The 27,971-nt window shown below is 36.0% G+C and overlaps 1 protein-coding gene across 1 annotated transcript in view; it reads right to left on the bottom strand.

The window, feature by feature from the left end:
• Nucleotides 1-27,971, bottom strand: part of LOC138316057 (C-Maf-inducing protein-like) — a 176,970-nt gene that overhangs the window by 35,574 nt on the left and 113,425 nt on the right. Inside the window, exon 6 of the mRNA XM_069257536.1 lies at nucleotides 21,678-21,785. Coding sequence (XP_069113637.1) covers nucleotides 21,678-21,785 — 108 coding nt within the window. The remainder of the gene's footprint in view (nucleotides 1-21,677; nucleotides 21,786-27,971) is intronic.

The following is a 27,971-nucleotide window of genomic DNA, read 5'->3' as shown; positions in this document are numbered from 1 at the left end:
ATGGGAGAATTTTGTGTTATTTTAACTGATGACAAACTTATGGCGAATATTCTAAACAGAATTAAAATTAAGTTTACGTGTTGGTTTGTTTACGACAGCGAGTCAAAGACCACTGTCAAAATGGCGTAAGAAGGGACCAGTTCTCGACCACCTCAATAAAACAAGAGGCCAATCATCTGAGTACCTTGGCAATAATCATATAGGAAATTAATAAGATACAGTGTCATGGTTGCCATCTTCGATTGGGGATCAACCAGAGATGTAACAACACTTTGTTGGGACCATGTCAGGCTCCTTTCATGCAAGTTTCAGCCAAATCGCACCAGTAGAACTTGAGAAGAAGTTCTAAATGTGTTTTCAAGATGGCGGCTGTGGCGGCCATCTTGGATTTTGATCGACCCGAAAAATAAGAATACTTTGTCGGGACCATGTCAGGATCATTTCATGCAAGTCTCAGCCAAATCGCACTGGTAGAACTTGAGAAGAAGTTCAAAATATGTTTTCAAGATGGCGGCGGTGGCGGCCATCTTGGATTTCGGATCGACCCGAAAAATAACAACACTTTGTCGGGACCATGTCAGGATCATTTCATGCAAGTCTCAGCCAAATTGCACCGGTAGAAACTTGAGAAGAAGTTCAAAATGTGTTTTCAAGATGGCGGCTGTGGCGGCCATCTTGGATTTCGGATCGACCCGAAAAATAACAAAACTTTGTCAGGACCATGTCAGGATCATTTCATGCAAGTTTCAGCCAAATCGCACCGGTAGAACTTGAGAAGAAGTTCAAAATGTGAAAAGTTTACGGATGGCGCACGGCGGACCCTTCGGGTCAGATGACCTAAAAATTAAACATTGTATTTATGACCTATTTTTCTACCTATTATGTTCTATTTCTAACAATTACAACAACAAAAATTATTTTCTAAATTAACAATCTGTTCATATTCGACAAAAATAAAAGTCAACCGTTTCGTGAGTAGACACCAGAAATCATGGATTAACACTCGTTTTAACGGGGCAGAAAGTCAGAACCAAAATTGAAAAATTCACTTTTTCGTTACTAAGGCCAAGAACATGTTGCAATTGCTACTTTAGTTGTTTTGCTATCATTTCAATATAACTTTATGTTTTTAGAATATTTCTAACTATTCATGCGATGTTGTTTATTTTGGTAATCGTAAGTGTTTCCTGATTCAAAATCCACATTTGCTTGAGGGAATTTGGTGCAGAAGTCTAATATTGTCTTTGACAGGATTCAAACATAATCAAATTTAACAACCTGGTAACCGGAAATATATACACTATTCTAATAAATTTACGGAATGGCCAATGTTCAAATCTTTCAAATGTACACACAAAAGTTATGTTAGGCATACAGTTGGACATATCATATGTATTTATACGTAGTTTATATTCTGCAGCGTTACGTATATTCAAATGATGTGTTTTTTCTTCTGACTGTACAAAAATGTAAGTCAGATTATTTTTTGCATGCTTGAGCATGCAAGCATGCACGGGCGCTACGCCACTGATGAATATTGTATATCCTATAACATTACTGCCATAGATATTGTATAACCTATAACATCACTGCAGTAGATATAGTATAATCTATAACATCACTGCCATAGATATTTTGTATAACCTATAACATCACTGCCATAGATATTGTATAACCTATAACATCACTGCCATAGATATTGTATAATCTATAACATCACTGCAGTAGATATAGTATAACCTATAACATCACTGCCATAGATATTGTATAATCTATAACATCACTGCATGTAGATATAGTATAATCTATAACATCACTGCCATAGATATTGTATAATCTATAACATCACTGCCATAGATATTGTATAATCTATAACATCACTGCCATAGATATTGTATAATCTATAACATCACTGCCATAGATATTGTATAATCTATAACATCACTGCCATAGATATTGTATAATCTATAACATCACTGCAGTAGATATAGTATAATCTATAACATCACTGCCATAGATATTGTATAATCTATAACATCACTGCAGTAGATATAGTATAATCTATAACATCACTGCCATAGATATTGTATAATCTATAACATCACTGCAGTAGATATAGTATAATCTATAACATCACTGCCATAGATATTGTATAATCTATAACATCACTGCAGTAGATATAGTATAATCTATAACATCACTGCCATAGATATTGTATAATCTATAACATCACTGCAGTAGATATAGTATAATCTATAACATCACTGCCATAGATATTGTATAATCTATAACATCACTGCAGTAGATATTAGTATAATCTATAACATCACTGCCATAGATATTGTATAATCTATAACATCACTGCCATAGATATTGTATAACCTATAACATCACTGCCATAGATATTGTATAATCTATAACATCACTGCCATAGATATAGTATAACTCTATAACATCACTGCCATAGATATTGTATAATCTATAACATCACTGCCATAGATATTGTATAATCTATAACATCACTGCCATAGATATTGTATAATCTATAACATCACTGCAGTAGATATAGTATAATCTATAACATCACTGCCATAGATATTGTATAATCTATAACATCACTGCAGTAGATATAGTATAATCTATAACATCACTGCCATAGATATTGTATAATCTATAACATCACTGCAGTAGATATAGTATAATCTATAACATCACTGCCATAGATATTGTATAATCTATAACATCACTGCAGTAGATATAGTATAATCTATAACATCACTGCCATAGATATTGTATAATCTATAACATCACACTGCAGTAGATATATATATAATCTATAACATCACTGCCATGGATATAGTATAAACCTATAACATCACTGCCATAGATATTGTATAATCTATAACATCACTGCCATAGATATAGTATAACCTATAACATCACTGCCATAGATATAGTATAATCTATAACATCACTGCCATAGATATTGTATAATCTATAACATCACTGCCATAGATATTGTATAATCTATAACATCACTGCCATAGATATTGTATAATCTATAACATTACTGCCATAGATATTGTATAACCTATAACATCACTGCCATAGATATTGTATAACCTATAACATCACAAACATGGATATTGTATAACCTATAACATCACTGTCATGGATATTTTCATAACCTATAACATCACTGTCATGGATATTTTCATAACCTATAACATCACTGTCATGGATGGGTCATTCCACAGAAATTGACACCTTTAAGCATACCTAAACGAAAATTTAAAACTTGAAGCAAATCAATTGCTTTTGTCACAGTGGAAGGGAAACATTGAATTTAATTAAAACAAGAGGCCTATGGGCCTTAACGGTCATCTGACTTATGACACAAAACAACAAAGTCACAGTATAAAGTATTGGTTAACGATTAATATAAACAATACAAGGAACTCCTTAGTTGAATATGTAAGTTTCTGAAAAAGGTAAATGTCATTTGTTGAACAAACTTGGTAGCCCTTCATCCAAAATATGGTCGAAACCCATTCAAGGATTAATATAAGGAGGAGTCAGATTTTAAAGCCAATTTTTCAGCAAAGCTCCCATTTTGGACCCCAGTCATACTATCCCATGGGTCTTACCTCGGTCCTTTATAAACATAATTGTCCTTACCTAAAGATCCCCCTTCTGAATCAATTACAAGAGGCCCAGAGGGCCTGTATCGCTCACCTGGTTTGTAATGCCAAGTAATGTTCTGAATACAGGTTCATTGTTCCTTTTCTGAAGGAATTTTAATATTAACCTCTAAATCCCTATTGGGCCCCACCCCTCCGCCCCCAGGGGGTCAGAGCCAAAATTTAAACAAGTTCTGTTCCCCTTCCCCCAAGGATGTTTATGGCCAAATTTGGTCACAAATCCAAGCAAAACTCTAGGACAAGAAGTGATTTATAGGATTTACCTCTATTTCCCCTATTGGGCCCCACCCCTCCTGCCCCGGGGGGTCAGAGCCAAAATTTATACAAGTTCTGTTCCCTCTCCCCCAAGGATTTCTGTGGCCAAATTTGGTTACAATCCATGCAGAACTCTAGGACAAGTAGCGATTTAAAGGATTTACCTCTATTACCCCTATTTGGCCCTACCCCTCCAGCCCCCGGGGGGTCAGAGCCAAAATTTATATAACTTCTGTTCCCCTTCCCCAAAGGATGTTTGTGGCCAAATTTGGTTACAATTCATGTTAAAACTCTAGGACAAGTAGCGATTTATAGGATTTACCTCTATTTCCCCTATTGGGCCCCACCCCTCCTGCCCCCGGGGGGTCAGAGCCAAAATTTATACAAGTTCTGTTTCCCCTTACCCCAAAGGATGTTTGTGGCCAAAATTTGGTTACATTCCATTCAGAACTCTATGACTAGTAGCGATTTATAGGATTTACCTCTATTTCCCCTATTGGGCCCCGCCCCTCCTGCCCCCGGGGGTCAGAGCCAAAATTTATACAAGTTCTGTTCCCCCTCCCCCAAGGATGTTTTGTGGCCAAATTTAGTTACAATCCATGTAAAACTCCATGACTAGTAGCGATTTAAAGGAAATGTTGACGGACAGACTGACGGATGGACGACAGACGCTGCGCCATGACATAAGCTCACCGGCCCTTCGGGCCAGGTGAGCTAAACATTAGCAAAAAAAACTCCAAAAGTTTAATTTTGATTCACAACCATATAATGATGCTAATGTTACCATACAAATATGCTATCTAATAAATAGGTACAGAGAGGAAGTAAATTTAAATAGAAAATAGTAGCCTAATTGACCCTTTTTGAACCACCCCGCGTCCTAATTGGCCTTCTATAAGGGCCCGGGGGTCAGCCCGTATCATTGTACAAATTCAAATTCCAAACCCTATAAGGATGCTCGATCATTGCATTAAGCATAGATAACATGCCATGACTTTCCCCTGTCCCGGCGTGAGACAAACCTCCCATATTTGTTAAGCCTTTTATTGTCCTCCTCAGCAGAGAGAAGTCTAAATTCCTGATTTCTATAAACCACCCTCTCAGTTTTATTTTCGTTGCCTCGAACATTTGTGTGTACATGCTAAGGTTAATTTTAGGCACAAGAGTAACCCACTCACTGACCCCCTGACCAACACCCAAGTGGCCCATAATTAGCAAGCCTTGGGCTATTTCCACCTTGGCTTGTGGTGTCACTTTCACTCACCTCACCGTGTGTGTATTACGTAAACTGAAGTCAAGCATATAAATGGCACATGTATGATTTAAGAGTGCTTTTCCATGCTTAGTTGCAGAGAAGAAGTCGTTTTATATTGAAATAGCTAAATTGACCTCTTTTGACCCGCCCACCCTTCAGGCTCTGGCTGGGGGGGGGGGGGGGGGGGGGTGGGTCAGCCCCATTCATTTGCAAATTTTTGAATCTCAAACCTATTAAGAAAGATGTTACCATTGCATTAAGAAGCGTACTCCCATATTTAGTATGTGCATAGAATAAGTTGTTAATATGGAAATAGTCAAATTGAACAACTTTGAACCTTTTCTACCCCTCAAGGCCCGGAGGTCAGCCCTATCATTTGCACAATTTTTAGAATATATATGGAAATAGTCAATTTGACCCCCTTTTGACCTTGCCCCTCAGGCCCCCGGGGGGTCAGACCCATTATTTATACAATATTTGAATCCCGACCCTTTAAGTGCTATTAAATTTATGGGTGATATCCCATGCTTGGTTTCAGAAGAAGAAGTCGTTTATATGGAAATAAGCCAAATTGACCCCTTTTGACCCCGCGCCCTCAGGCCCCCAGGGGGTTCAGCCCTATCATTTGTACAATTTTGAATCCCCACCCTATAACGATGCTACCATTGCATATGAGTGGTTATCTCATGCTTAGTTTCAGAGAAGAAGTCGTTTATATGGAAATAGCCAAATTGACCACTTTTGAAAACCCGCAGCCCTCAGGCCCCTGGGGGGTCAGCCCCATCATTTGTACAATTTTCAGTTAGTAAGCCCATAATTGGTTGCTGACCTAGCACAAAATATGTTTGAATATTCGGACCATCAGCGTTATGGAGAAGAAGATCTCGATTGTTTGAAATTGACTGGATGGCCGGACCTCCGGACGCTGCCGTGTGTAACCCCCAATAACTTCACCCTTCTGGTCCCCTTCGGACTGTCATGGTGAGCTAACAAATGATAATCTGGTAACATGAATGATATCCAGTAACAGGAATGAAAAAAAGTACTTAAAGTACCCTCATATCCTTTTAAGAACAAGAAGGGCCCCCGAGTGCCCTGTATCGCTCCTCACCTGCAGGTTGTAATCGCAAAGTAATGTTCTGAATACTACGTTTCATATGTATCTTTTCTGAAGGAAATTTGAATATTAACCTCTAATACCCCCTATTGGTCCCCACTTTTTCTGATCCAGGGGGTCAGAGCCAAAAATTTATACGAATTCTGTTAACCTCAAGGATGTTTCTGGCCAAATTTGGGTGGTACAATATCCATGCAGAACTCTAGGACAAGTAGCAATTTTTTTAGGATTTACCTCTATTTCCCTTATCGGGCCCCGCCCCTCCTGCCCCCCGGGGGTCAGAGCCAAAAATTATACAAGTTCTGGTCCCCTTCCCCCAAGGATGTTTCTGGCGAAATTTGGTTACAATCCATGCAGAACTCTAGGACAAGTAGCGATTTATAGAATTTACCTCTATTTCCCCCTATTGGGCCCCGCCCCTCCTGCCCCCTTGGGGGTCAGAGCCAAAATTTATACAAGTTCTGTTCCCCTTCCCCCAAGGATGTTTCTGGCCAAATTTGGTTACAATCCATGCAGAACTCTAGGACAAGTAGCGATTTATAGAATTTACCTATTTCCCCTATTGGGCCCCGCCCCTCCTGCCCCCCGGGGGTCAGAGCCAAAATTATACAAGTTTCTGGTCCCCTTCCCCCAAGGATGTTTCTGGCCAAATTTGGTTACAATCCATGCAGAACTCTAGGACAAGTAGCGAATTTATAGGATTTACCTCTATATTTCCCCTATTGGGCCCCGCCCCTCTGCCCCGGGGGGTCAGAGCCAAAATTTATACAAGTTCTGTTCCCCTTGCCCCAAGGATGTTTCTGGCCAAATTTGGTTACAATCCATGCAGAACTCTAGGACAAGTAGCGATTTATAGAATTTACCTCTATTTCCCCTATTGGGCCCCGCCCCTCCTGCCCCCTTGGGGGGTCAGAGCCAAAATTTATACAAGTTCTGTTCCCCTTCCCCCCAAGGATGTTTCTGGCCAAATTTGGTTACAATCCATGCAGAACTCTAGGACAAGTAGCGATTTATAGGATTTACCTCTATTTCCCCTATTGGGCCCCCGCCCCTCCTGCCCCCTTGGGGTCAGAGCCAAAATTTATACAAGTTCTGTTCCCCTTCCCCCAAGGATGTTTGTGGCCAAATTTGGTCACAATCCATGCAGAACTCTAGGACAAGTAGCGATTTATAGAATTTACCTCTATTTCCCCTATTGGGCCCCGCCCCTCCTGCCCTGGGGGGTCAGAGCCAAAATTTATACAAGTTCTGTTCCCCTTCCCCCAAGGATGTTTGTGGCCAAATTTGGTTACAATCCATCCAGAACTCTATGACTAGTAGCAATTTAAAGGAAATGTTGACGGACGGACGGACGGACGACGGACGGGACGGACGGACGACGGACGCCGCGCCATGACATAAGCTCACCGGCCCTTCGGGCCAGGTGAGCTAAAAATAGAAATATCTATTTTATTAAGTAATTCTTAATGTTAAGTCTCTAGTATAGTAGAAAAAATGTGTACTTTATGCATAGATATGAAATTTACAATAAACCATAACAGGAATGACACAGCTACGCATGTCTATTCCTGTTACTATTTCAAATTTGATGGTCATATTCAAAATAAAACACACATTTAACATTGCTCTTCTTAGAATTTCAATAAAATGGAAATTTCTTGAATAAGGTTCAATCATAATATACAACTTTCATCTTTTTATATCAGTTAGACTATTTTTGTTGCTACTTTGTCATTTCTGTTACCAAATGTCATTCCTATTACCTGATTTCAATTCTGAATATTTTCATAGTCATACATTTGTACAAATATTTTTGTTGCTATCATTTGGTTATGATTATTACTTATTTCAATTTAAGAATATTATTTGAACAAGATGATATCAAACTAGACCAACAAGAGATCCCAGAGGAATCTTGGCGCCCAGCCATTCATATATACATTTGTAATTGGATTGTTTGACCCTTGACTAAAGACTCAACAAACTGGGATATTCATCTGTACTGCCATATATAACATCTTTATTGGATTGAACCTTACACAGACTAAAATCATACACTGCCATAAATTATTGTACAAATTGGAAATTTTGACCCTTGACTAAAAACAATTCACTATAAATCCTAAAATACATCCTATATTTGGATTGGAGTATATTGATAATTTTCAAGTCACTGTCCACTACATATATACATTACCATAACATACTTCATATTGAAATCATCTAAACTGGTAGGACAAGTAACATTTGAGACTGCATATCAATATAAATACATTCAAAGTTTTTGTTGACCATAGATTACATAGGACATATTACACTGCCTATATATATACATTCTGTAAAATCCTAAAACATCACTGCCATAGTCATCATATATATATACATTCTGTATAACATTACTTGACTAAATTAACATACATTATATATATATCATAATATTGGAATTTGACCTTGATAGACAAGGACATTGTATAATGCATAACATCACTGCCATGTTAGAGTATGTTTACCCTTGACAAACACAATAACATCACTGCCATATATAACATTAATATTATATAACTTGACACTGCCAGAGATATTACATACATGCCATATAATATCATCTGTAGGATTGTTTGACCCTTGATAAACATAATACATTACACCATATATATACATCTGCCATTTGGATATTGTATAAACTATAACATACTGCAAGGATATTACAATATGCCACTGCCATATATATTGTATTTGGATATTTGCCCCTTGGCAATAAAGACAAGGACATTACACTACACATATATATATCATTGCACTGTATAGGATATGTTATGACCTACTAAATCACTGCCATAATACATAGTATAATATATAACATCTGTATTTGCATTGATAAACCCTTAAATTCTATAACATCACTGCCATGATATTGTATAACATTCTATAACATCACTTGCCTATGAATCTGTATTACATAATATATCTATAACATCAATGCCAAGATATTGTATAACCTATATAACTGCCATCACTGCAGTAATATATTTGGATTAACATGCTAAACTGACAGATATTATAACTAATAACATCACTGCCATTACTATTGTAAACATTACTATAACATCACTGCAGTACATATGTAAATTGGATAACATCACTGATAATTTAGTACTAAATAATATATGATTCTGCCATAGATATGTTTGACCCTATAACATAGACTGCCAGATATGGGGTCATTACACTACATATAATATAACATCACTGCCATGATATTTGTACAGTTGAATGTATAATATCACACTACACTATAGATATACATAATTATAACATCACTGCCATTGATATTGTATAATCTATAACATCACTTAGATATGTATAATTTAACATACTATACATTTGGCTAATTTATAACATCATGACATATGATATAGACAAGGACATTAACATCACTGCCATAGATATACATAATGTATATCATATCATCTGCCATATATATATTGTATAATTTATAACATCACTGCCATGGAATATAGTATAATCTATAACATCCAATGCCATAGATATTGTAATAATCCTATAACTTCACGAGCCATAGACTATTGTATAATCTATATAACAATCACTGCAGTAGATATTGTATAAATCTATAAACTTCACCTGCCCATAGCATATTGTATAATCTATAACATCACTGCAGTAGATATTGTATGATTCCTTTTAACATCATCTGCCATTGATATTGGTATAATCTATATCAACCACTGCGCATAGATATTTGTATATAATCTATAACATCACTGCCAATAGATATTAGTATAATTCTATAACATCAATCTGCCTTAGATATTGTATAATCCTATAAACATCACACTGCCATATTGATATTGTATAATCTATAACTCTCAATGCCAGTCTAGATATAGTATAACCTATTAACATCAACTGCCAGCTAGATCATGTGTATAATCTATAACATCACTGCAGTAGATATTGTATAATCTATAACATTCACTGCCATAGATTGTATTTATAACATAACCCTGCCACTATAATAATCACTTATAACATCATTCTGCCATAGATATTGTATAATCTATAACATACACACTGCCCTAGATATTATGTATAATCTATAACATCACTGCCATAGATATAGTTATTGAATAATCTATAACATCACTGCCATTAGATATTGTATAAATCTATAACATCACTGCCATAGATATTGTATATGATCTATATCATCACTGCCCTCAGATATTGTGTATAACTATATAACATCACTGCCATAGATATTTGTAATATCCTATAACATCACTGCCATAGATATTGTATAATCTATAACATCACTGCAGTAGATATTCGTATAATCTAAAACATCACCTGCCATAGATTATAGTATAATCAATAACATCACTGCCATAGATATATTGTATAATCTATAAACATCCACTGCAGTAGATATTGTATAATCTATAACATTCACTGCCCATAGATATTGTATTATCTTAACCATCACTGCCATTGATATTGTAATAATCTATTAATACATCACTGCCATACGATATTGTATAAATCTATAACATCACTGCAGTAGATATAGTATAACCTATAACATCACTGCTCTAGATAATTGTAAATCTATAACATCACTGCCACAGTAGATATCATTGTATAATCTATAACATCACTTTTGCAATAGATATTGTATATTCCTATAACATCACTGCAGTAGATATAGTATATAATATAACCATCACTGCCATGGATATACATCATCTAAAAATCATCTGCACCATAGATATTGTATAATCTATAAACATCTCTGCCATAATATCTTGTATATAATCTATAACATCACTGCCAGTTAGATAATGTATAATCTATAACATCACTGCCATAGATATTGTATAATCTACTACATCACTGCCATAGATATGTTGTATAATCTATAACATCACTTAGCACTATAGATATTGTAGTAAATCTATAACATCACTGCAGTAGATATAGTATAATCTATATACATCACTGCCATAGATATATAATAGTATAATCTATAACATTCACTCTGCAAGTAGATATTAGTAATAATCTATATCATCACTGCCATAGATATGGTATAATCTATATAACATCACTGCAGTATGATATATGTAAAATCTTTAACATCACTGCACAATAGATTTTGTAAATATCTAATATCACATCACTGCCAGTAGATAATTGTATAGATCTAATAACATACAACTGCCAAATGATATTGTAAAATCTATTCACATCACTGCAGTAGATATTGGTATAATCTATTAACATCACTGCCATAGATATTGTATAAATCTATAACATCACTGCCATAGATAGATATAGTGTATAATCTATAACATCACTGCATAGTAGAATATAGTATAATCTATAACATCACTGCCTATAGATATTGTATAAATCTATAACATCACTGCCCATACGATACCTGATAATCCGATATGATCATCAATGCGAGTAGACTATATACATAACATCACTGCAGTAGATATTGTATAATCTATATACATCACTGCCATAGTTATTGTATAATTCTATAACATCACTGCATAGATTTATAGTATAATCTATAACATCACTGCAGTAGATATAGTATAACCCTATAACAATTACTGCCAATTACAAGTGTAATTGTATAATCTATAACTATCACTGCCATAGAATATTGTATAATCTATACACATCACTGCAACTGCCATAGATTATTGTATAACTTGTCTATAACATCCACTGCCCATAGATTAGTATAAATCTATAACATCACTGCAGTAAGATATTGTATAATCTAATAACATCACTGCAGTAGATATGGTATATTCTAATAACATCACTGCCATAGATATTGTAAATCTATAACATCAACTGCATAGATATAGTATAATCTATAAACATCACTGCCATAGCATATTGATATTAATCTATAACATCACTGCATAGATATTGTATAATCTATAACATAAATGCATCAGATAGATATTCTATAACACACTGCATAGAAAATTGTAAACCTATATAACATCACTGCCATAGATATTGTTATAATCTATAACAATCACTGCATAGTAGATATTTTGTAATCAATCTATAACATCACTGCAGTTAGATATTGTTATAATTCTATAACATCACTGCATAGAATATTGTATAATCTATAACATCACTGCCATAGTAGATATTGTATAATCTAATAACATCCACTGCGCCATAGATATTGTATAATCTATAACATCACTGCAGTAGATATTTGTCTAATCTATCACATCAACTGCCATAGAAATTGTAAATCTATAAACATCACTGCCATAGATATTAGTATAAACTTGTATAACATCACTGCCATAATATGAGTAGTACTCTATAACATCACTGCAGTAGAAATTGTATAACCTATAGATATTGTAAAAATCTATAACATCACTGCCATAGATATTGTATAATCTATAACATCAACTGCAGTAGATATAGTATAATCTATAACATCACTGCAGGTAGATATTGTATAACCTATAACATCACTGCCATAGATTATTGTATAATCTATAACATCACTGCCATAGAATATTGTATAATCCTATAACATCACTGCCATAGATATTGTATAATCTATAACATCACTGGCATAGATATTGTATAATCACCTATAACATCACTGCCATAGATATGATGTAATAATCTATAACATCACTGCCATAGATATAGGTATAAATCTATAACATCACTGCCGCCAGTAGATATAGTATAATCCTATAAACAATCACTGCCATAGAATATTGTAATAATCTCTATAACATCACTGCCATAGAGATATTGTATAACCTATAACATCACTGCCATAGATATTGTATAAATCTATAACATCACTGCCATCATAATAATGTATAGATATATAATCTATAACATCACTGCCAGTAGATATTGTATAATCTATAACATCACTGCCAGTAGATTATTGTATAAAATCTATAACATCACTGCCAGTAGATATTGTATAATCTATAACATCACTGCCAGTAGATATTGAATAATCGCTAATATTAGTATCATCTATAACATCACTGCCATAGATATTGTATAATCTTTTAACATCACTGCCCCCATAGATATTGTATAATCTATAACATCACTGCCATAGATTATTGTATAATCTATAACATCACTGCAGTAGATATAGTATAATAACCTGCAGTAGATATTGTATAATCTATAACATCACTGCCATAGATATAGTATAATCTATAACATCACTGCCATAGATATTGTATAATCTATAACATCACTGCCATAGATATTGTATAATCTATAACATCACTGCAGTAGATATTGTATAAATCTATAACATCACTGCCATAGATATTGTATAATCTATAACATCACTGCCATAGATATTGTATAATCTATAACATCACTGCCAGTAGATATTGTATAATCTATAACATCACTGCCATAGATATTGTATAATCTATAACATCACTGCCATAGTAGATATTGTATAATCTATAACATCACTGCCATAGATATTGTATAATCTATAACATCACTGCCATAGATATTGTATAATCTATAACATCACTGCCATAGATATTGTATAATCTATAACATCACTGCATAGATATTGTATAATCTATAACATCACTGCAGTAGATATAGTATAACCTTTAACATCACTGCCATAGATATAGTATAATCTATAACATCACTGCCATAGATATTGTATAATCTATAACATCACTGCAGTAGATATTGTATAATCTATAACATCACTGCAGTAGATATAGTATAATCTATAACATCACTGCCATAGATATTGTATAATCTATAACATCACTGCCATAGATATTGTATAATCTATAACATCACTGCCATAGATATAGTATAATCTATAACATCACTGCCATAGATATTGTATAATCTATAACATCACTGCAGTAGATATAGTATAGTATAATCTATAACATCACTGCCATAGATATTGTATAATCTATAACATCACTGCCATAGATATTGTATAATCTATAACATCACTGCCATAGATATAGTATAATCTATAACATCACTGCCATAGATATTGTAAAATCTATAACATCACTGCCATAGATATTGTATAATCTATAACATCACTGCCATAGATATTGTAAAATCTATAACATCACTGCCATAGATATAGTATAATCTATAACATCACTGCCATAGATATAGTATAATCTATAACATCACTGCCATAGATATTGTATAATCTATAACATCACTGCCATAGATATAGTATAACCTATAACATCACTGCCATAGATATTGTATAATCTATAACATCACTGCCATAGATATTGTATAATCTATAACATCACTGCCATAGATATTGTATAATCTATAACATCACTGCCATAGATATTGTATAATCTATAACATCACTGCAGTAGATATTGTATAATCTATAACATCACTGCCATAGATATTGTATAATCTATAACATCACTGCCATAGATATTGTATAATCTATAACATCACTGCCATAGATATTGTATAATCTATAACATCACTGCCATAGATATTGTATAATCTATAACATCACTGCAGTAGATATTGTATAACCTATAACATCACTGCCATAGATATTGTATAATCTATAACATCACTGCCATAGATATAGTATAATCTATAACATCACTGCCATAGATATTGTATAATCTATAACATCACTGCCATAGATATTGTATAATCTATAACATCACTGCAGTAGATATTGTATAACCTATAACATCACTGCCATAGATATTGTAAAATCTATAACATCACTGCCATAGATATAGTATAATCTATAACATCACTGCCATAGATATTGTATAATCTATAACATCACTGCCATAGATATTGTATAATCTATAACATCACTGCAGTAGATATTGTATAACCTATAACATCACTGCCATAGATATTGTATAATCTATAACATCACTGCCATAGATATTGTATAATCTATAACATCACTGCCATAGATATTGTATAATCTATAACATCACTGCCATAGATATTGTATAATCTATAACATCACTGCAGTAGATATTGTATAATCTATAACATCACTGCCATAGATATTGTATAATCTATAACATCACTGCCATAGATATTGTATAATCTATAACATCACTGCCATAGATATTGTATAATCTATAACATCACTGCCATAGATATTGTATAATCTATAACATCACTGCCATAGATATTGTATAATCTATAACATCACTGCCATAGATATTGTATAATCTATAACATCACTGCCATAGATATTGTATAATCTATAACATCACTGCCATAGATATTGTATAATCTATAACATCACTGCCATAGATATTGTATAATCTATAACATCACTGCCATAGATATAGTATAATCTATAACATCACTGCCATAGATATTGTATAATCTATAACATCACTGCCATAGATATTGTATAATCTATAACATCACTGCCATAGATATTGTATAATCTATAACATCACTGCCATAGATATTGTATAATCTATAACATCACTGCCATAGATATTGTATAATCTATAACATCACTGCCATAGATATTGTATAATCTATAACATCACTGCCATAGATATTGTATAATCTATAACATCACTGCAGTAGATATTGTATAATCTATAACATCACTGCCATAGATATTGTATAATCTATAACATCACTGCAGTAGATATAGTATAATCTATAACATCACTGCCATAGATATAGTATAATCTATAACATCACTGCCATAGATATTGTATAATCTATAACATCACTGCAGTAGATATTGTATAATCTATAACATCACTGCCATAGATATAGTATAATCTATAACATCACTGCCATAGATATTGTATAATCTATAACATCACTGCAGTAGATATTGTATAATCTATAACATCACTGCCATAGATATTGTATAATCTATAACATCACTGCAGTAGATATTGTATAATCTATAACATCACTGCATAGATATTGTATAATCTATAACATCACTGCCAGTAGATATATGTATAATCTATAACATCACTGCCATAGATATTGTATAAATCTATAACATCACTGCAGTAGATATAGTATAACTATCATAACTATAACATCACTGCCATAGATATTGTATAATCTATAACATCACTGCAGTAGATATTGTATAATCTATAACATCACTGCAGTAGATATTGTAAATCTATAACATCACTGCCATAGATATTGTATAATCTATAACATCACTGCAGTAGATATAGTATAATCTATAACATCACTGCCATAGATATTGTATAATCTATAACATCACTGCCATAGATATTGTATAATCTATAACATCACTGCCATAGATATTGTATAATCTATAACATCACTGCCATAGATATTGTATAATCTATAACATCACTGCCATAGATATTGTATAATGTATAACATCACTGCCATAGATATAGTATAATCTATAACATCACTGCCATAGATATTGTATAATCTATAACATCACTGCAGTAGATATAGTATAACCTATAACATCACTGCCATAGATATTGTATAATCTATAACATCACTGCAGTAGATATAGTATAACCTATAACATCACTGCCATAGATATTGTAAAATCTATAACATCACTGCCATAGATATTGTATAATCTATAACATCACTGCCATAGATATTGTATAATCTATCAATTAACATCACTGCAGCATAGATATGATATTTAGATAAAATCTATAACATCACTGCCATAGATATTGTATAATCTATAACATCACTGCCATAGATATTGTATAATCTATAACATCACTGCCATAGATATTGTATAACTATAACTCACGCCATAGATATGTATAATCTATAACATCACTGCCATAGATATTGTAAATCTATAACATCACTGCATAGATATGTATAATCTATAACATCACTGCCATAGATATTGTATAATCTATAACATCACTGCAGTAGATATTGTATAATCTATAACATCACTGCCATAGATATTGTATAATCTATAACATCACTGCCATAGATATTGTATAATCTATAACATCACTGCCATAGATATTGTATAAATCTATAACATCACTGCCATAGATATTGTATAAATCTATAACATCACTGCCATAGATATAGTATAATCTATAACATCACTGCCATAGATATTGTATAATCTATAACATCACTGCAGTAGATATTGTATAACCTATAACATCACTGCCATAGATATTGTATAATCTATAACATCACTGCCATAGATATTGTATAATCTATAACATCACTGCAGTAGATATTGTATAACCTATAACATCACTGCCATAGATATTGTATAATCTATAACATCACTGCCATAGATATAGTATAATCTATAACATCACTGCCATAGATATTGTATAATCTATAACATCACTGCAGTAGATATTGTATAATCTATAACATCACTGCCATAGATATTGTATAATCTATAACATCACTGCAGTAGATATAGTATAATCTATAACATCACTGCCATAGATATTGTATAATCTATAACATCACTGCAGTAGATATTGTATAATCTATAACATCACTGCCATAGATATTGTATAATCTATAACATCACTGCCATAGTTAATATCACTGCCATAGATATAGTATAACATAACATCACTGCCATAGATATTGTATAATCTATATAACATCACTGCCATAGATATTGTATAATCTATAACATCACTGCCATAGATATTGTATAATCTATAACATCACTGCCATAGATATTGTATAATCTATAACATCACTGCCATAGATATTGTATAATCTATAACATCACTGCCATAGATATTGTATAATCTATAACATCACTGCCATAGATATTGTATAATCTATAACATCACTGCCATCTAGTTAATCTATAACATCACTGCCATAGATATTGTATAATCTATAACATCACTGCAGTAGATATAGTATAATCTATAACATCACTGCCATAGATATAGTATAATCTATAACATCACTGCCATAGATATTGTATAATCTATAACATCACTGCCATAGATATTGTATAATCTATAACATCACTGCCATAGATATAGTATAATCTATAACATCACTGCCATAGATATAGTATAATCTATAACATCACTGCCATAGATATAGTATAATCTATAACATCACTGCCATAGATATAGTATAATCTATAACATCACTGCCATAGATATTGTATAATCTATAACATCACTGCCATAGATATTGTATAATCTATAACATCACTGCCATAGATATAGTATAATCTATAACATCACTGCCATAGGATATAGTATAATCTATAACATCACTGCCATAGATATTGTATAATCTATAACATCACTGCCATAGATATTGTATAATCTATAACATCACTGCCATAGATATTGTAAAATCTATAACATCACTGCCATAGATATTGTATAATCTATAACATCACTGCCATAGATATTGTATAATCTATAACATCACTGCCATAGATATTGTATAATCTATAACATCACTGCCATAGATATAGTATAATCTATAACATCACTGCAGTAGATATAGTATAACCTATAACCTATATCTACAGGTTTTTATTTATTTCCTTATCTCGACTAGTTATAATATCACAAAGGAGGCAATAAAAATAGACAAGGCCAACAATACAACCCCCACCCCTCCCATTTTGTAATCAGACATAAATATTCCTCAACCACAAAGCTACAATAGGTAACCGGAATACAGGTATACATTTAAAAGAGATCCCAGAGGGATCTTGTCGCCTACCAAAGAATGATCTATGTCTGACTATGAAGAGAGGGATCTTTTCTCTACATTTTAAACTTTTACTACATATTACTAAATATGAAATTTGAGAAAGATCGTTTCAGTACTTTCTGTGACATTTAACAGTAACAAACTTCAATTATCAAAATCCAAGATGGCTATCTGCCAGCTATCTTGTTGATCGATTGGTTCGAAAATGCAACATGCACAACTAAGGTCCTCGGGGAACCTACATATACAAGAGATCCCAGAGGGATCTTGGCGCCCACCAAAGAAAGATCTATGTCTGACAATGGAAAGAGGGATCTTTTCCCTGCTTTTCAAACTTTTTCAAACACATGACATATAAAATTTGAGACAGATCGCTATAGTACTTTCTAAGAAATAGTGGTAACAAACTTCAACAATGAAATCTAAGATGGCGGCCGGTTGGCCATCTTGTTTACCTATCAGTCCCGAAAGGCATTATGCATCAGTCCTAAAAGGTACTATGCACAACTAGGGTACAAGGGGAACCTACACATAAAATTTGAGAAAGATCCCTTCAGTACTTTCTGAGAAATAGCGGTAACAAACTTTAACAATCAAAATCCAATATGGCCGTCGGTCGGCCATCTTGTTTACCGATCGGTCCCAATTAACAATATGCACAACTAGGGTCCTTGGGGAACCTTCATATGAAATTTGTAAACGATACCTTCAGTACTTTTTGAGAAATAGCGGTAACAAACTTTAACTGTCAAAATCCAAGATGGCCACCTGTCGGCCATCTTGTTCACCGATCGGTCCCAAAATGTAATATGCATAACTAGGGTCCTAGGGGAACCTGTATATGAAATTTGAGAAAGATCCCTTCAGCACTTTTTGAGAAATAGCGGTAACAAACTTTAACTATCAAAATCCAAGATGGCCACCTGTCGGCCATCTCGTTGACCGATCGGTCCCAAAATGCAATATGCACAACAAGGTCCTAGGGGAACCTTTATATGAAATTTGAGAAAGATCCCTGCAGTACTTTTTGAGAAATAGCGGTAACAAACTTTAACTATCAAAATCCAAGATGGCTGCCTGTTGGCCATCTTGTTGACCGATCAGTCCCAAAATGCAATATGCACAACTAGAGTCCTAGGGAAACCTGTACATAAAATTTGAGAAAGATCCCTTTAGCACTTTTTGAGAAATAGCGGTAACAAACTTTAACTATCAAAATCCAAGATGGCTGCCTGTCGGCCATCTTGTTGACCGATCGGTCCCAAAATGCAATATGCACAACTAGAGTCCTAGGGGAACCTACATATGAAATTTGAGAAAGATCCCTTCAGCACTTTCTGAGAATTAGCGGTAACAAGAATTGTTAACGGACGGACGGAAGGACGGAAGGACGGACGGACGACGGACCACGGACGAAAGGCGATTTGAATAGCCCACCATCTGATGATGGTGGGCTAAAAATGTGAGACACATCACTTCGGTACTTTCTGAGAAAGAGCAGTAACAAACTTCAAATTTCAAAATCCAAGATGGTGACCTGTTGACCATCTTATTGACCGATCAGTCCCAAAATGCAATATGCACAACTAGGGCCCCAGGGGAACCTATATATACAATTTGAGACAGATTGTTTCAGGACTTTCTGAGAAATAGCGTAACAAGCTTCAACTATCAAAATCCAAGATGGCAGCCTGTCAACCATCTTGTTCACCGATTGGTCTGAAAATGTATCATGCATAATAAGACCTCTAGGGGAACCTGCACATGAAGTTTGAGAAAGATCCCTTCAGTACTTTCTGAGAAATAGCGGTAAAAAACTTTAATTGTCAAAATCAAAGATGGCGGCCTGTCAGCCATCTTGTTGACGGATTGTTTGTTTGATTAATTAATGTCCTATTAACAGCTATGGTCATGTAAGGACGGCCTCCCATGTATGTGGTGTGTTGCGTGTACGTTGTGCGAGGTGCATGTTTCGGGAGACTGCGGTATATTCATGTTGTGTCTTCTTGTATAGTGGAACTGTTGCCCTTTTTATAGTGCTATATCACTGAAGCATGCCGCCGAAGACACCAAGCAACACACCCCACCCGGTCACATTATACTGACACATATATATTTGAGACAGATCCCTTCAGCACTTTTTGAGAAATAGTGGTAACAAACTTTAGCCTCAAAATCCAAGATGGCTGCCTGTTGACCGATTGATCTCAAAATGCAATATGCACAACAAGGGTCCTAGGGGAACATACATATGAAATTTGAGAATGATCCTTTCAGTATTTTCTGAGAAATAGCTGTAACAAGAAATGTTAACGGACGTAAAAACGGATGATGGACTACAGACAAAAAGCGATTTGAATAGCCCAACATCTGATGATGGTGAACTAAAAATGGCAGATGCAGATTTAATGATTACATTTCTAGACGCATGTAATTTGTGACAAAACTGAATACAGGTAAAATGTATTGAATCCACGTAATGAGCGGAGTTAAATATCCAGGTTTAATTGAGCACACACTGTGTATTCACTATTGCTTCAATAGAATGACTCACCTTACTGAAGAAGCCACAGATTTCTTGCGTAGGATAATTGTTCTCAAGAAGTGGAGTCAAGGCAACAATGATGTTCTCGTGTGCTACTCTGGTGATGAAATCGGCATTCTGTAAAAGAGTTACGTCTTTTAGATCATTCTTACAGTACAACTACTAGAATAATCTCCTAATACAAATTATCCTTCTATACAAATTCACATGGAAACTATATCAAAACAAGACATTACACTGTAAAATTTATGCTGAAACAATTTATACCGAGATTTAAACATGAAAGAAAACCAAAGTTGGGTTCTACAGTCTAAAGCAATGAAGTTAACATTAATGTTAACAGTAGCATCACATCTAACGGGGTGCACATCATAGGAAAGAGTTTTTTCTCTGAAGATTTCCTTCACTAACACCACTTTTTATTGTGAAAACAACATCAGACAAATAACAATAATCTATTCAAATTATGATCATCTGTGAAATGTGTTTTGATTTGAACCATTGCTTTAAAACCATATCCATCAATCAAATGAATAAACAAACAAACTTCACAAAACATTTGTAAATTATTTCATTGACAGTAATGACAGGGGGGTATGCAGAACTTTACTTATACAGGCAGTATAGGATCTGAGTGGAATATCCTGACAATGTATACACGTATAACTCCTTTATGTAATTTAGCATTAATTCAAATATGACTTCTGAAATACAACACAAAGTAAAAAGGGCCCAACGGGCCTGAATCGCTCACTTGCTATCTAGTAATCATGGTTCATACTTAACAAACATCAGATGCCCAATATCAGGTATCTACATCTCATGCTTAATAAGAATTTGTTTAAAGATTAAACCTATTTGACCCATGTGACCTTGAATGAAGGTCAAGATCATCAATTTGAACAAATGTGGTAGTCCTTCAACCCAGCATGTCACAGGTCCAATATCAGGTCCCTAGGCCCCTTGAGTATTAAGAAGAAGTCATTTAAAAATTTTAGCCTATTTGACCCCTGTGACCTTGAATGAAGGTCAAGGTCATTCATTTGAGCAAACTTGGTAACCCTTCATTTCAGCATGCGACAGCCCCAATGTCAGGTCTCTAGGCCTCTTGGTTATTAAGAAGAAGTCCTTTAAAGATTTCAGTTTATTTGACCCCTATTACATTGAATGATGGTCAAGGTCATTTATTTGAACAAACTTGATAGCCCTTATGTCCCAGCATGACACCGGCCCAATATCAGGTCCCTAGGCCTCTTGGTTATTAAGCAGAAGTCGTATCAAGATATTTCAGCCTATTTGACCCCTGTGACCTTGAATGAAGGTAAAGCTCATTAATTTGAACAAATTTGGTAGCCCTTCGTCCCAGCATGCTATGAGTCAAATTTCAGGACTTTAGGTCTCCAAGTTTTGGAGAAGAAGTTGCTTTCTGAGATATATAACAAACTTCAATTATTACAAGAGATCCCAGAGGGATCTTGGTGCCCAGCAAAAAACAAGAGACCCAGAGGGCCTGTATCGCTCACCTGGTTTGTAATATCAAATCATGTTCTGAATACAGGTTCATCGTTTCTTTTCTGAATGAATTTGAATATTTACCTCTTATTTCCGTATTGGGCCCCGCCCCTCCTGCCCCCGGGGGGTCAGAGCCAAAATTTATACAAGTTCTGTTCCCCTTCCCCCAAGGATATTTGTGGCCAAATTTGATTACAATCTATGCAGAACTCTAGGACAAGTAGCGATTTATAGGATTTACCTCTATTTCCCCTATTGAGCCCCGCCCCTCCTGCCCCCGGGGGTCAGAGCCAAAATTTATACAAGTTCTGTTCCCCTTCCCTCAAGGATGTTTGCGGCCAAATTTGGTTACAATCCATGCAGAACTCTAGGACAAGTAGCGATTTATAGGATTTACCTCTATTGGGCCCCGCCCCTCCTGCCCCCAGGGGGTCAGAGCCAAAATTTATACAAGTTCTGTTCCCCTTCCCCCAAGGATGTTTGCGGCCAAATTTGGTTACAATCCATGCAGAACTCTAGGACAAGTAGCGATTTATAGGATTTACCTCTATTGGGCCCCGCCCCTCCTGCCCCCAGGGGGTCAGAGCCAAAATTTATACAAGTTCTGTTCCCCTTCCCCCAAGGATGTTTGTGGCCAAATTTGGTTACAATCCATGCAGAACTCTAGGACAAGTAGCGATTTATAGGATTTACCTCTATTGGGCCCCGCCCCTCCTGCCCCCAGGGGGTCAGAGCCAAAATTTATACAAGTTCTGTTCCCCTTCCCCCAAGTTGTTTGTGTGGCCAAATTTGGTTACAATCCATGCAGAACTCTAGGACAAGTAGCGATTTATAGGATTTACCTCTATTTCCCCCCCCCCCTCCTGCCCCCAGGGGGTCAGAGCCAAAATTTATACAAGTTCTGTTCCCCCTTCCCCAAGGATGTTTGTGGCCAAATTTGGTTACAATCCATGCAGAACTCTAGGACAAGTAGCGATTTATAGGATTTACCTCTATTTCCCCTATTGAGCCCCGTCCCCTCCTGCACCCCGGGGGTCAGAGCCAAAATTTATACAAGTTCTGTTCCCCTTCCCCCAAGGATGTTTGTGGCCAAATTTGGTTACAATCCATGCAGAACTCTAGGACAAGTAGCGTTTTATAGGATTTACCTCTATTTCCCCTATTGGGCCCCGCCCCTCCTGCTCCCAGGGGGTCAGAGCCAAAATTTATACAAGTTCTGTTCCCCTTCCCCAAGGATGTTTGTGGCCAAATTTGGTACAATCCATGCAGAACTCTAGGACAAGTAGCGATTTATAGGATTTACCTCTATTTCCCCTATTGGGCCCGCCCGTCTGTCCTACCCCATACAGAGCCAAAATTTTATACAAGTTTATTCCCCCAAGGATTTTGTGGCCAAATTTGGTTACAATCCATGCAGAACTCTAGGACAAGTAGCGTTTTATAGGATTTACCTCTATTTCCCCTATTGGGCCCCGCCCCTCCTGCCCCCAGGGGGGTCAGAGCCAAAATTTATACAAGTTCTTTCCCCTTCCCCCAAGGATGTTTGTGCCCAAATTTGGTTACAATCCATGCAGAACCTAGGACAAGTAGCGATTTATAGGATTTACCTTCTATTTCCCCTATTGGGCCCCGCCCCTCCTGCCCCAGGGGGTCAGAGCCAAAATTTATACAAGTTCTGTTCCCCTTCCCCCAAGGATGTTTGTGGCCAAATTTGGTTACAATCCATGCAGAACTCTAGGACAAGTAGCGATTTATAGGATTTACCTCTATTTCCCCTATGGGCCCCCCTCCTGCCCCCAGGGGGTCAGAGCCAAAATTTATACAAGTTCTTTCCCCCTTCCCCCAAGGATGTTTGTGCCAAATTTGGTTACAATCCATGCAGAATCTAGGACAAGTAGCGATTTATAGGATTTTACCTCCATTTCCCCTATTGGGCCCCGCCCCTCCTGCCCCTACACAGGGGGGGGGGGGGGGGGTCAGAGCCAAAATTTATATACAAGTTCTGTTCCCCCTTCCCCCAAGGATGTTTGTGCCAAATTTGGTTACAATCCATGCAGAACTCTAGGACAAGTAGCGTTTTATAGGATTTACCTCTATTTTCCCCTATTGGGCCCCGCCCCTCCTGCCCCCAGGGGGTCAGAGCCAAAATTTATACAAGTTCTGTTCCCCTTCCCCCAAGGATGTTTGTGGCCAAATTTGGTTACAATCCATACAGAACTCTAGGACAAGTAGCGTTTTATAGGATTTACCTCTATTAGGCCCCGCCCCTCCTGCCCCCAGGGGGTCAGAGCCAAAAATTATATACAAGTTCTTTCCCCCTTCCCCAAGGATGTTTGTGCCCAAATTTGGTTACAATCCATGCAGAACTTCTAGGACAAGTAGCGATTTTATAGGATTTACCTCTATTTCCCCTATTGAGCCCCGTCTGTCCTACACCGCGGGGGTCAGAGCCAAAATTTATACAAGTTCTGTTCCCCTTCCCCCAAGCATATTTGTGGCCAAATTTGGTTACAATCCATGCAGAACTCTAGGACAAGTAGCGTTTTATAGGATTTTACCTCTATTTCCCCTATTGGGCCCCGCCCCTCCTGCTCCCAGGGGGTCAGAGTCAAAATTTATACAAGTTCTGTTCCCCTTCCCCCAAGGATGTTTGTGGCCCAAATTTGGTTACAATCCATACAGAACTCTAGGACAAGTAGCGATTTATAGGATTTACCTCTATTTCCCCTATTGGGCCCCGCCCCTCCTGCCCCCGGGGGGTCAGAGCCAAAATTTATACAAGTTCTGTTCCCCTTCCCCCAAGGATGTTTGTGGCCAAATTTGGTTACAATCCATGCAGAGCTCTATGACGAGTATATATATATATAACAGTAACCAAACTTCAATTATCAAAAAACAAGCCATTAAGATTTTTTTTTGACCGATCTGAATATGCAATATGCACAACTAAGGTCCTATGGTGAACATTTCAGTACTTTTCTGAGAAAAAATGGTAACAATTTTCAATTAAGCTACAACTATCAAAATCTAAGATGGGGGCCTGTCGGCCATCTTGTTCATCTTTCGGTCCGAAAATGCCATATGCACAACTAGACCCCTAGGGGAACCTGCACATGCAATTTGACACAGATCCCTTCAGTACTTTCTGAGAGAAATAGCGGTAACAAAAATTTGTCAAAATCAAAGATGGCGTCCTGTTGGCCATCTTGTTCATCGATTGGTACCAAAATGCAATATGCATAACCGGGGACCTAGGGGACCATGCACATGAAATTTGAGACAGATCCCTTTAGTACTTTTTGAGAAATAGCGGTAACAAACTTCAATTGTCAAAATCCAAGATGGCAGCCTGTCGGTCAGTCCCAAAATGCAATATGCACAACTAGGGTCCTAGGGGAACCTATATGTGAAATTTGAGAAGAATCCCTTTAGCGCTTTCCAAGAAATAGCATAACAAACTTTAATTGTCAAAATCCAAAATGGCGGCCTGTCAGCCATCTTGTTGACCAAGTGGTCCCAAAATGCAATATGCACAACTAGACCCCTAGGGGAACCTACATGTGAAATTTGAGAGAGATCCCTTCCGTACTTTCTGAGTAATAGAGGTAACAAACTTTAACTATCAAAATCCAAGATGGTGTTCTGTTGTCCATCTTGTTCACCAATTGGTACCAAAATGCAATATGCATAACCAGGGACCTAGGGGACCATGCACATGAAATTTGACGACATATCATTGGTACTTGACCCAATTGGGAAATAGCGGTAAAACTTCAGAATTTTAAATTTAAGGATCTGTATTTCCCCTGTCGGCCAAATAGCTTGTTGTTTGACCGATTTCCGATGGCCAATTAGCACAACTAGGATATGCCCAGGATTTAAACAGGGGGGGTGTATGCTAAAATTTAACAAGTTCTGTTCCCTCCAAGGATTTTATATGGCCACCATATTTTTGAGAAAGATCCCCTCATACAGGCACTCCCTTCCCAGAAATAGAGGTAACCAAAATTATAAAGTTCTGAGTAACAGGAAGGATGTTAATGGCCAAATTTGGTTACAATCGGATGGGAAGGGACTCTTGACACAAGTCGTAGCGATTTTTGACCTCTATTTCCCCTATTGGGCCCCAATATGCTGCACCCAGGGGGTCATAGGGGAACCTAATTTAATAGAAGTTTGAGACAGATCCCTTCCCCAAGAATTGTTTGTGGCCAAATTTGGTTAACAATCATGCAGAAACTCTAGGGAAATTCGATTGGTTGGTTAGGATTTTACCAAACATTTCCCAATTGGCCCATCCCCTTGTTCCCCCGGGGGTCAGTAGCCAAAATTTATACAATATGCAAACCAGGGACCTAGGGGTCCCATTTGTTGACAATCGGTGCAAAAATGCAGGCATGTACTTTAATAGGAAACCTACATTATCCTTTTGAAGAGATCCCTTCAGAATTCTGAAAAATAGCGTAACAAAATTTATACTGAAATTGTCCCCTTGACCATTTGACAAAAGGCTGCATGTGGATCCTAAAAGCTTACAATCCATTCAAGATGTTGATATTCAAATAACACACCAATTCATTGCAGTAGCCCCTCAGAGTTTGCATATTAGACCAAAAGTCCAGATACCCAATTGGAAATACCTTTCAAACTTTACAATAAGGCCATTTGAAGATTTTCAGGTTAGCCAGTGCCCTTTGATATAGTCAAAATCACATTAAAAAACTTGGTAGACATCGATATCATCACATGCTTCAACTTTTGGATTACAAGGTCCATCTTGATGCTTCTAGA

The sequence above is a fragment of the Argopecten irradians genome, chromosome 2 (genome assembly GCF_041381155.1).
Source record: "Argopecten irradians isolate NY chromosome 2, Ai_NY, whole genome shotgun sequence".
Taxonomy (NCBI): Eukaryota; Metazoa; Mollusca; class Bivalvia; order Pectinida; family Pectinidae; genus Argopecten; species Argopecten irradians.
The sequence above is the reverse complement of the archived record's forward strand: the minus strand, read 5'-3'. Positions and strand labels throughout refer to the sequence as shown.